Raw genomic sequence first — 12,219 nt, forward strand, 5'->3', positions numbered from 1 at the left:
TTTCAGATTCCAACCACCCTTTGGGTGCAAAAGATCTTCCTCAGATCCTCTAAACTTTTTATTCCTTAAAGCTATGCCCTCCAGATTTAGATACCTTTGCTGTATGGGGGGAAAATATGCCCTTCATAAGGTGCCTCCTAAGTAAAACAAACCCAGCCTTTCTTGTCTCTCCTCATAATTGAAAGGCATCATCCTGGTGAATCTCCACTGCGCCCTCAGCAGTGCAATCATGTCATAGAGTCGTACGGCATGGAAGCAGGCCCTTCAGCCCAACCAGTCCATGCCGACTGTATTGCCCCGCAAGCTCATCCCATCTGCCTGCATTTGGCCCATAGCCCTCTAAACCTCTCCTATCCGTGTACTTATCCAGATGGCTTTTAAATGTTGCAGATGTGCCCATCTCAACCACTATTTTGGCTGCTCATTCCAAATACGCACCAGCCTTTGTGTGAAGAAGCTGCCCCGATGTCCCTTTTAAATCTCTTGCCTCTGATCTTAAACCTATGGCTTCCCTGGGAAAGAGACTATGTGCTTTCACCCTGTCTATGCCCCTCATGATCTTATATACCTCTATCAGGTCACCCCTCAATCTCCTACATTTCCAGGGAATAAAATCCCAGTCGATGCAACCTCCCCTTGTAATTCAAGCCCCCAAGTTCAGGCAACATCCTGGTGAATCTTTTCTGCACTCTTCCTAGTTTAATAACATCTTTCTATTATGTAGTGACCAAAACTGTACACAGTACTCCAGCTGTGGCCATAGTAATGTTTCATAAAATTGTACCAAAACCTCCCTGTTCTCATATTCTATTCCCTTGCTAAGGAAGGCAAGTATCCCCTATGCCTTCTTCCCATCTGTGCTACCACCTTCAGATATTATTGGACAGACACCGAGGTTCCCTCGTTCCTCAATATTCCCTCATGCCCTACCATTGATTGTAGATGTTCTATTTTTAATAGTCCTCCCAAAATGAAGTTATTGGCATTAAATTCCATCTGCTAGTTTAGTGAATGATTAAACTGGTGCAAGGGGCCAAATGGCCTATTCCTGTTTACATTTCTGATGTTCCTGTGACTTGGGTATCTGGAGGCACCTGACAGATACAAGTACCTAGGATATCGCCATCAGCAGAAGGCACCGTTGACTCATTACCTTAAAATTAATTGAAATCTACCTCAACGCATGAGTTTACAGGAATTGTCAGAAACCTTCACTCTAAGCCATCTATTCTTTCGTCGAAGCAGCTGAGAACGGGCCTCACACTCGACATCCGCAAGTGCACCACCAGCCCCCCAGTACTGCGCCTCTGACAATTTCCAGCCAAATCGTGGGGAGTTGTGATCAAACGTAGGACATTCGACCAGAGAGGCAATTACCTTATGGTAGAACATTAGTCCTGGAAATGTAAGGCAGGGAAGGCCATTCAGCACACTGTATGTACGGCAGCGGAGAGCAGACCCGGGGTGATCCCACTCCCAGCTCCCGGACCATCGCCCTGGAGGTTAAAGCTGTTCAAACCTCAGTCAGCGCCTTCGTCAAGGCACGGAGGCTGGGCACCTCCCCCATCCACCCAGGTACTGAGTTCCAGATTCACACCGCTCTTTCCCGATTTTATTCCGTCCCCGAACGAGCAGAAACTACCCGACGTTTTCCAAATTACCGCCCGACGACGAGCCTATGGGCAGGAGAGCCGACCACGTGACTCCGCCCCAGCCTTCCCTACGTCACTTCCTGTAGTCCGCGCGTGCGCGTTGTGGGCGGAGGGAGCAGAGAAAGTGAGGGGCCGAGCGGTGCTGCTCGTCGCCGCCATCCTGGGTGGCCCTGCTTGGCCGGAGGTAAGAAGCGTGTTCGCAGCTGGGAGATGACGACCCGGATGGACGGCGAGCTGCGACGGGGAAGTGGTTCCAAAGCGGGGAGGCCGCCGGTTTAAAACCGCGCAGGAGTCTGTAGCGTGTGTGACCCTCGGTGAAGCGGACGCGTAACTTGCGGCACCTCAGTTAGTGTCGGCGGCGTTAGTGATGTGGAGTCCAGTGGGTGGCTGTGCGGGAAACTTTCTGGGGAGGGGCTGGGAGTTGTTGATAGCACCTCTCTGGGTGAAGGAATGAGTGGGGAGTTGCGAAGCGGCTATCCGGGAGAAGGGTTGAGTTGGAGAGGGAGTTGTGGTGCGGTGGGGGAGACTGTGGAGTGGTTTCCGGGATAAGGTGTGGGGTGGGAAACAAATAGTGGAGTGTCTTTCCGGGAAAAAGGCATGAGTTGGGGGTGGGAGACGGACACTGCAGTGACTTTCTGGACATCGAGTGCATAGGTCGGCTGGGAGACAGACAGGAGTGGCTTTCTGTCAGAGGGCATCACTTTGGTGGGGGGGGGAGAGAAGCAGTCGAGTAGTTTTCTGGGGCAATGCTTGACTTGGGTAGGGGAGAGAGAGGTGTCTTGAGAGAAGGGATGGCTGAGTTGGGGGAGTAGGAGACACAGTGGAGCTGCTTTCTGGGAGAAGGGTTGAGTTTAGCAGGGATGGAGATACAGTGGAAGATGGGAGAGAGAAAAGTTCCTTTCTGGGGATGAGTCATGGAGGGGGGGTGGGGAGAGAGACAGTGGAGTGCCCTTCTGGGAGAAGGGGTAACTGGGGAGGACAGTGGCCTGGCTTTTGGGGGATGGGTGTTGCCACAGGGGAGCAGTTTTCTGGGAGAAGGGGTGGAGGAGAGACAATGGAGTGGCTTCTGGGACAAGGGGTGAGTGGTGGAGTAAAATGCATTTGTGGTTATCTGTTAGAATTTTGAAAAGTTTATTTATCTTCTGTCTGTTTCTATCTTCTGAATTTCTTTGGCTCTGCCTTACTAGTTCTGATGATATTTCCCACAGCAATGCTTTTCAGATGTCTTCCTCTTTCCTTAACTCTAGTTTCCTCTTCACAGTTGGTCGGGTTCCACCTGCATCTGTTCCATTTTACACACTTTTGGCCTTGCCCCTTCTTCTCGCCCAGAGCAAGGATAAGGTTGCCTTTATTCTCGTATTCCACCACACCCACCTGCATACTTAATGGATCGTTCTCAGTAATTTTTGCCACTTCCAATACAGTTTTGTTATCAGACACCACCTCCCACCCCCCCCCCCCCCAGCACTCTGAGGGGACAGTTTCCTCAGCAATTCCTTGGTTCACTCTTCTGTTCCTCCTACCATCCACCCTCCTTTTCATGCCACCTTCCCCTGCAATAACAGGAAATGGAATACTGCCTTTTACTTCCTTCATTTTCCCATCACCCAAGGATTCAGGCACTCATTCCAGGTGAAGCAGCAATTCACTTCCACTGCATTGGTGCTCTTCTCTACACTGGAGAAACTAAATGTAGTTTTGCTGACCACTTTGTGGAATATTCTCTTTCAATTTTGCAAGGCTGACATGTTGCTTGTTATGTTAAATTCTCCACCCAACTTGCCTTCTGAGCTGGACTTCCACACTGTTCCAATGAAGGCCCATTGTAGGCTCCTGAGACAACATCCCACCCTTCAAGTCGCATATTACAGCCCTCGGGATTTAATACAATAGTTTCAGATAACCAGCATGTCCAGTTTGTGTCACAACTGGCCAGTTCCAATGTAAGGTCATCAATGTTAACTTTTTTCCTCTGTCCACAAGCTACTGTTAATATTTCCAAAATTATTTCTGATCTCTTGAAATGCAGTGTTTTGTTCGCCATAATTCTAACATTGTTTTTTCTCGTTCCTCCCTCTCTTCTGTTCCTTTGTCTCTAGACCGATCAGCTGTGATTTACAAGCCTTCATCAGCTTCTTATCTGGCACCACCTTTTATTACTCGATCTGTCTCCACTCTATCAGACATTTCCTTTATTCCCTTCACCTGTTCCCCTTGTCTTTCTAATTTTTTTCAAGTTGTATCAACTGAGGTATTAAGTGTATTTCTGTCTGCAAATGCTGTGTGGCTCACTAAGTATTTCCAGCAATTTCTGTTCTACTGAGTCAGTGAGCACCCACATAGTCTCAGAATGAAAGTTGGGTGTAATGTTGGGTGTACATTTCTAATTAATATATATAATAAAGCTGGTCTAATACAACTGTACTCTGGTTTAAATCATCCAGTTAATCGTCACTAATCTTCTTTCCAATTTAGCTAACGTAAACAAAATGAATTAACTGTGGCCTAACAAAGCTGTGTTAGTTTAATGGGAAGGAATAGATGAAAGAAGAAAGATGGTACAACTTGTGGGATTGAATTTGGTAGCTTTATAATGTGTTTCATAATGTAGTTGCAAATAAGAGGTGTTTATTTGGTACCTTTCATGACCTCTCAGTATCCTAATGCCCTTACAGCCAAAGAATTAGAGTCACTGTTGTAATGGAGGTAATGTGGTGACTGTGGAACACAGCAAGGTCCTATAAATGATGTGACTAGTTAAGCTGCTTTGGTAATGTGGGTTGAGATAAATGCTAGTTGTCACAGAGGGAAAATATTTCTTTCTCTTTGAAATATTGCCGTGTAGTCTTTTTCACTTAAGGGTGGCCAGGGTATATGTTTAAAAATGGGGTGTGAAATCTGTTTACTTGGAGGGAGTTAAGTGCCAGCCATATCAAATGCTGCTGATTTGCCCTGAGATACAATCTTTAATTTATTTGATAAACTTGAAAATGTAATAAATAAGGAGGTTTGTAATAACAGATTGTAGGAAGACACAAGTAGACTGGTGAAATGAGCACACATGAAAATTAATGTAGCGAAGTGTTAAGTTTGTCATCTTTATATGTGGTTCCTTGTGACCGAGGATTATTTCTCTCTGTTCTGCTTATGGGATGGCTAATCTGGCCAATGTAGGACTTGCAAGCTCTACCACAGATGGGGCAGGAGGTGCCTGATGAGAGTGGTGGGTGTTTTGAGTTGGTTCTCCTTCTGCCATTCATTCTAGGTTTGTGTGTGCTTCTGATGCTTAGTCTTGGTGTCCTCAGAATGCAGAGTGGTCATGGGCCAGTGGTTCCCAGTAGTTGGTGGGAATGTTGCATTTTTACAAAGAGGCTTTGAGAACATCCTTGAATCTTTTGTCTGCTTTGGTAATCTGTACCATGACAGAGTTTGGAATATTGTGGCTCATTCAGGTGTCTCCTGTTAGGCATGTGAACAATGTGGCCTGCCCATCGGGCTGACTGAAGGATTTGGAGGTTTTTGTGGAGACAAAATTAGTGGTGCCTCTCCAATCTTTTGAGGTGCAGGGGTCCTTGGAGATATAATTATGTTTGTAGGAGAATGAATTTAGGCAACGTGAACTATTATACAATTTTAAAAGGATGATACAACTGCAGGTGTTGTGATGTCCAAAGAAGAAAATCAGTAAAAGCAAAGTCCTGCAAATATTCCAAGTCTGGCATTATCAGTAGGGAATGGAACTGCATTAACACTAACATATCAGGTGCTTGACCAATTGATTTTTCCGTTAGGGATGACTTCGTGTTTTGCTTCAAATTTCTAGTTTTTGCACATATTGTTGATGTATTACATCATAAGATTTGATAGCAGTGTTCAGAATGATGGAGTAGATAAGGAAAAATATTTCTATTGGCACATAGCCAGAGACACAGAAGGTAATTTTTGGAGGAACCAGAGGGAAGAGAAAAGGATGTTTGACTTTGCATAGCAGGTTGACAAGAACTGTCATCTTCAGTCCATTGTGATCTGGAATGCACAGAGTATGATGGAAGCAGATGGACATTATCAATTTCAAAAGGGAGTTCAATAAACATGCAGTAAAAAAAACTTGTAAATGTATGGGGATGGGACTAATTAACCCTACCAAAGAGCAGCGCCAGTGAAGACTACCTTACCCCATTGCATTCAACTTTGGCTGTGCATGGTCCAAAAGTGGATATAATAAGGTGTAGAGGAAAACCTCCAAGTATTTAGAAAGTATATTTTCTTCAAAAGGTTAAGTGAGTGAATGTTTACAAATTTGTGTGGGAACTGAATTTCAAAAGCTTGTTAACACAGGATTTTCTTTTGTAAATTGGAGCAGTTATTGGTTTAGTATATTTCAGTGGTAAGCATGTGGGTAATTGGAGAAATCAATTTCTATCTTGGTTGAAGTGGTTTAAGATTCAACTTGGTAAATGTGGAATTTGGGATTACTGATTCTGAGGGAGAATCATTTAGCCTGTCTGTAGTACTACCAGCGAAACTCTGCAGCTCAGCAAGTCTTTCATAACATGGTCAGATGAATTGCTGATGTTTGTACTTCATTGTATGGTTGCTCCAAAGAAAATCCAAATGGCTTTACGTGTTAGGGTGATATGTTAGATGTGTCCGTTTAGAACAGTTACTTTTTTTAAAGTGTAATTGTACAATGCAGTGTCATGTTAATACAATCAAGCAAGTATAATCCAGTGTTCAGTTGCATAGATGAAAATTCTTTTGCTGAAGATTCTAATCCTGCAAGTTTTTGACCCTGATTGGTGATGCACAGAGCAGTCCTTTACTGGAAAAGCATTGTAATTTTGAAGGATGAACCCAAGGTAATGCATTTTTTGGGTCATTGGGTCAGTATTAGTTTTGCAGAGACAATTTCAACATTGCTTTCTTGTCCAGTCCTTAAATCTTGTAGCTGCTCATATGTTTCCACAGTTCCCCTTGTGAATTTGCTTACAGATGTACAGCCCTGCCAAGGTACCAGACTAATCATACATGATGTCTGTGATAACTGATGCATTTCAAATTCCTGCAGCCTATGACATGGTCAACCAGAACTTCCTCTCCTTTATCTATTCACTGCCCCTTTTTTCTTTTACAAACTGTCCCTTCGTGGCAATGTTCACATGTGGATAACATCTCTTCCATGTTTTTATTTTCTTTCAATGACTTCACCTCTTTTACCCTTCATCTTTTCCTCCCCCCCCCCCCCTCCCATTTCCATATCCTGCAGAATTTGATTCTGAAGAAAGTCAATTTGAATAGTAACTCTAATCATTAAACTGGATGTTTTATTAAAATCCACTAACTGATTACAAATGCATTGCCCAAAAAGGCGGTAGTAAATTTCTGCTTGGTGTTAGTGCGTAATTCTGTTGGCATTCGGACCACCTTGCAGAATAGATTAATAAATTAGTCTTGCTAAACATTTAATGAAAATGAATACTTTACAAGAAGTTGCATTTGTACAGAATTCTGCATTGTGTGCACAGGAAATTTTGTGCAGGTGCAGAGTATTTGTGAAACAGATGTACTGTAAAAGGGTTAATAGTGATAAACATCCAACCCTAATATCCTTCTGAAGCTAATGGTGAGCTGAACATGAGGCCTTTGGTCTGGGACTGATGGCAAGATAGATGAAACTTCTTAGGTTTTTGGGGAGGAAAGAATGGCTCTTCTCTCATTTGTTTGGCTATGCTGTCCTCAAGTCACAATCTCTGTTGGGAAGATCAACAACTTAACCTTTAACATGTTTTGAAAGGCTAGCTTGATTTCTATCACATAGGTTGCTCAGCAAATTTTAATTTAGGTTATTCAAAGTTTGAAGCAAAAATGGGAAGGGTTATTAGAAAGTGTTTTGATACATAATTTGTGTACCCTACAGTGGGGACATTTGGGGGTCCTTGCAAATAAGTGGCCACAATTATCCTGATTATCTTACCCAGTGGTACTACTCGTACGCTGCCTTTTGATGCACCGTGGAGCTTCACATCTGTATTTTAAGCATCTTGTCTTTGAGACTGGGCATAGAGGAGGACCGTGAATATGTTGCAGAGGTGCAAAATAAATTGGAAGCAAAAGGGTATGGGTGAAGTGCTGGAAACTGGGATTAGTATAAATGGGTAATTGATCACCAGCATAGACCTGGTGAACCGAATGGTCTGTTTCTGATGCTAAATCCAAAGGGGACACTTGCATGTTTTATATCGACCTGATAAAAATTATATAAATGTGAAGGGCATGGATAAGGTGGATGGTCTGTCTCTTTCCCAAGGTGGAAATGCCAAATACTCAAGGGAATAGCTTTAGGTGAGAAGGGGAAAGTTTAAAGGAGACTTACAAGGCAAGTTTTTTTTTAAACTGGTAGGTGCCTGGAATGTGCTGCCGGGGAGGTGATAGAAGCCACTACAATAGCAATGTTTAAGAGGCATTTGGACAAATGGAACAGGCAGGGAATGGAGGGATATGGACCATGTTCAGACACAGATTAGTTTAAGTTGGCATTATGATTGACACAGATATCATGGGTTGAGGAGAGCCTGTTCCTGTATTCAAAGAGTTGGAAGGAATTGATATCAGATACTTGAATGATTTCTAAACCAGGTATTAGTAATCTAGTGTTTGGGGAATTCAGAATAACATGTGAGAGAGAACTTCCACAAAGAATAATAGGCTTGCAGAAGAAAAGTTGGGAGAAAGTCATTGAATTATTCGTTATAAATTTGCTAAAAGCAATTAATCAAAGCTTTGAAAAGTCAAGTCATCCTGCTATATTATAGTGAAAAGCCAGACAAGTGGGATAAAGAACAAGTTCTTTTTGTGTGGGTTACTAAAATTTCTTCTATTTGGTGTCTAATTGCCTCATGAATAGAAAATGGAAGAAGATATTAAGCAGTTAACAGTACCTTCAAAACTTTATTTTAATCTAGTTCAATCCTAAAACAAAATCACTTCATCTCCCCTTGTACTACAAGCTGATGATGGTTCTACAACATACCAAGAATTTTGCACCAAGCTGACATTTGTTGAATTAAATCTTTTATGTGAGAGTCTTGTTAGTGCATCAATAGTGTGAAAAGTTGTGGGGTGGTTACAGTTCTGTTTAGAGATTGTTCATTTTTGGTTGGAGGAGTTTTGAATCTGGGTTGCTATATATTTCTGTGATCTCATCCAATAGCTTAGTCTGAAAACTGTAGTACTGTTTAGTCAGATATTTACACAGGGTCTAGGTGAAGATGAGGAAGTGAAGAAGACTGGGACTGCCATAGTACTAAGGGATTGGATGGAGCAGAATTTGTGTGTTCAGGAAAGTTTTCTCAAGCAGTATGTGGATGACTCTACTAGAGAGGGGCGGCACTTGACCTCAGAAAATGAGACAGGGCAAGTGGTTGAAGTGTCAGTGGGGGAGCACTTTGGGTCCAGTGACCATAATTCTATTAGTTTTAAAATAGTTTGGAAAAAGATGACTGGTCCATAAGTTAGTCCAAAATTGGGGAAGGCCAATTTTTATAGCATTAGACAGGAAGTTGCAAAGATTATTGAGAGAGGCTGTTGGCAGTAAAGGGATGTGTGGCAAGTGGGAGACTTTTAAGTGAGAGTTCAGGACCAAAGTGTTTCTGTCAGTGAACAGCAAAGCTGGCAGGATTAGGTATTCATGTTTGAGGGATATGGTGGCTCTGGTCAGGAAAAAGGAGGCATATTTCAGGTATAGGCAGCTGGGACCAAGCAACTCCCTTTGAGTACGAGGTAAATAGGAGTACACTAGGGAAATCGGGGGGGGGGGGTGGGTGGGTGGGGGGTGTGCAAAAAGAGGGTATGAGATAAGGTAAAGGAAAATCAGAAGAAATTCTACAAGTATATTGAGAGCAAAAAGGTAACTGGGGAGAAAATAGGTCCCCTTGAGGATCAATGTGGTTGTCTGTGCAGAACCGTGGGAGATGGGTGAGGTCTTGTATGAATATCTGTATTTACTGAGGAGCAGGTCAGGGAAGCTAGGGAATACTGGGAAGAGAATAGTGATTTTTTTTTTCTAAAACATTGCAAGAGGAGGGGCTGGTGGTCTTAAAGTGTACAAAGGTACCAAATCCTTAGTGCCTGATCAAATGTATTCTCGGACATGGTGGGAAGCCTGGGAAGAAATTGCACCAGCCCTGGCAGAAATATTTGTATCATCATTAGGCACAAGTGAGCTACTGGAAAACTGGAGGGTGGCTAATGTACCTTTATTTAAGAAGAGCTGCAAGAACAAGCCAACATCAGTGATGGGAAAACTACTGGAGGGGATTCTGAGAGACAGGGTCTCCCTGCATTTGGAAAGGCAAGGACTGATTAGGGATAGTCAGCATGGCTTTGTGCATGGGAAATTGTCTCATGTCTGATTTTTTTTTTTGGAGAGGTGACTAAGAGGATTAATGAGGGCAGGGTGGTAGATATCCTGCATGTCGGCTGTTTTGGAAGGTTAGATCATGTGATCCAGATTGAGCTAGCCAATTGGATGCAAAATTGGCTTGGTGGTTGTTATCTATTATTAACAATTTGGATGAGAATGTAGATGGCATGGTTGGTAAATTTGTGGATGACACAAAAATTGGTATAGTGGACAGAGGATTGTTACATAAGATTACAATGGGATTCGGATCAACTGGGAAAGTGAGTTTAGGAATGGCAGATGGAATTTAACTCCAAGTGCAAAGTGTTACATTTTGGGAAGGTAAACCAGGGCTGGACATGCACAGTAAATAGCAGGGCCTTGAAGAACAGGGACCTATGGGTACAAGTACATAATTTGCTGAAAGTGTAGCACAGGTAGACAGGGTGGTGAAGGTGTTTGGTAAGGATGCTGCTGAGTCTGCATGGTTTGAGTTATTTCCTCTAGCTTTCAGAAAAAAATGTGCGTATTGGGGGAGTGGGGATGGGGTGGAGAAAGAAGTACCCCACTTCAGATTAAACAGAAGTCTGTTTGTTTATTAGAGCTACCTGCCAACATGTCCACACCACGACTTCAGCGAACAATGTCCCGAACAGGCGAAAGTTTATATAAAGCACTGGGATTGGAGAAAGGGGCTACACCAGAGGAGATCAAAAAGGCATACAGGTATGAAATCTAATTTGTTAAACTGTATTTTGTAATGTGAAACCTAATCATTCTTGAAATTTTCCAATAATTGTGTAAAATGGTCCCATCAAATAGTTTGGAATATTATTCAGAATTTAAATACGAGCATAATTTATAGTGGCTCCTAAATTGCAGTCACAGACACCACTCCCCTTATAGCATTTTCTCATGCAACTAAAGGAGATGTGGCACTTGTCCTTGTACCTCTTCCGTCTCCAGCAATCCAAACAGCCCTTACACTTCCTCCAATCTTGTGTAATGCTTTCAGTGCTCAACGTGTGGTTTCCTCTGTTAGAGAAACTAAGTGCTAATTGCAATGCAGTCACCCATATACATTCATCCCAGAAGGGCACCTCATAGATCCCTGTTACCTATTGCTTCTCCATTAGTTCCCATTCTGACCTATCTGTAATCTCATGCTGTTAAATGTAATCCAACATTAGTTTGAGGAACAGCACCTCATCTTCACTCAGGACATGTTGCAGCCTTCTGGACTCTACCTCACTCTAAAACTTCAGGCAACTTGCATTCTTCAGTAGAACTGACCATTTCTGCTGCAAGTCATCCATCTGTAATGTTGGCTCAGTTTTTCTCTCATTAGCACAGTTTAACATGTCCTACAATCCTGCATTTTGTTCCTTTGGCATTGTTTTCTAACTGTGCCCTCATTTCATAGCTTTTGTCCATTTTTCCTCATAATTCCCCTCATTAATTGATAACCAGATAACCTCTCAACTTATCCCCATGACAATCCTGGCCTTGCCCTAATAGAGAGATTCCTTTTGTCCTATTCATTGCTCTTCCACTTTCTCTACAATTTTAACTTGTTTTCTCCTTTTCAGGTTTGATGACTTTCTTTCCACAAGTTGTCTTCCCTGCTGAGTGTTTCCAGCAATTCCTATTTTATTTCAGATTTCCATCTTCTGCAGTTTAATGTTCAGATTTCACAATTCAGTTGATCTCCTCGGTACCATGTAAGCCAGGCTTTACACACAGATTGCAGTTAAAGCAAGAGCACCAAACCCTCTTTCTTCCACCCCCGCATTTACATGTTTTTTTTCAGCTCATGTGCTTTCTTCCATTTTGGATATTTCCTTCACCCATCCTTTCTTTCACACCATCTTTTGCTGAAACTCTCCGACACTTGCATGATTTTGGTCTCTTCCCCTTTGCACATCTTGTTGTAGTTGGCTGTGGAGTTACTAAGCTCTTCAGTGTACCCTCTTGTATTCCTATCCCTCAATCACCTACCTCGAGCTATGTTCCCCACCTTCCCTGGATCCTTGCCTATATGACTTTTTTTTCTCACTCGTATTTTGCCTAGCCTTGCCCTAGACTGCCTACTGGTGGCACACTGGGAATCTGGGGAATTTTATCCTGCGTCTGATGCCCATATCTGTGTATTTCTGTAGATATTGC

The 12,219-nt window shown here is 42.8% G+C and overlaps 1 protein-coding gene across 1 annotated transcript in view; it reads left to right on the plus strand.

The window, feature by feature from the left end:
- Positions 1 to 1,640: 1,640 nt before the first annotated feature.
- The window catches only part of dnajc5ga (DnaJ (Hsp40) homolog, subfamily C, member 5 gamma a), a 31,396-nt gene continuing 20,817 nt past the window's right edge, over positions 1,641 to 12,219 (plus strand). The window contains exons 1-2 of the mRNA XM_052024730.1: positions 1,641 to 1,836; positions 10,656 to 10,779. Of these exons, the coding sequence (XP_051880690.1) occupies positions 10,670 to 10,779 (110 nt within the window). The 5' untranslated portion in view covers positions 1,641 to 1,836; positions 10,656 to 10,669. The remainder of the gene's footprint in view (positions 1,837 to 10,655; positions 10,780 to 12,219) is intronic.

This window comes from Pristis pectinata, chromosome 10 (genome assembly GCF_009764475.1).
Source record: "Pristis pectinata isolate sPriPec2 chromosome 10, sPriPec2.1.pri, whole genome shotgun sequence".
NCBI classification, from domain to species: Eukaryota; Metazoa; Chordata; class Chondrichthyes; order Rhinopristiformes; family Pristidae; genus Pristis; species Pristis pectinata.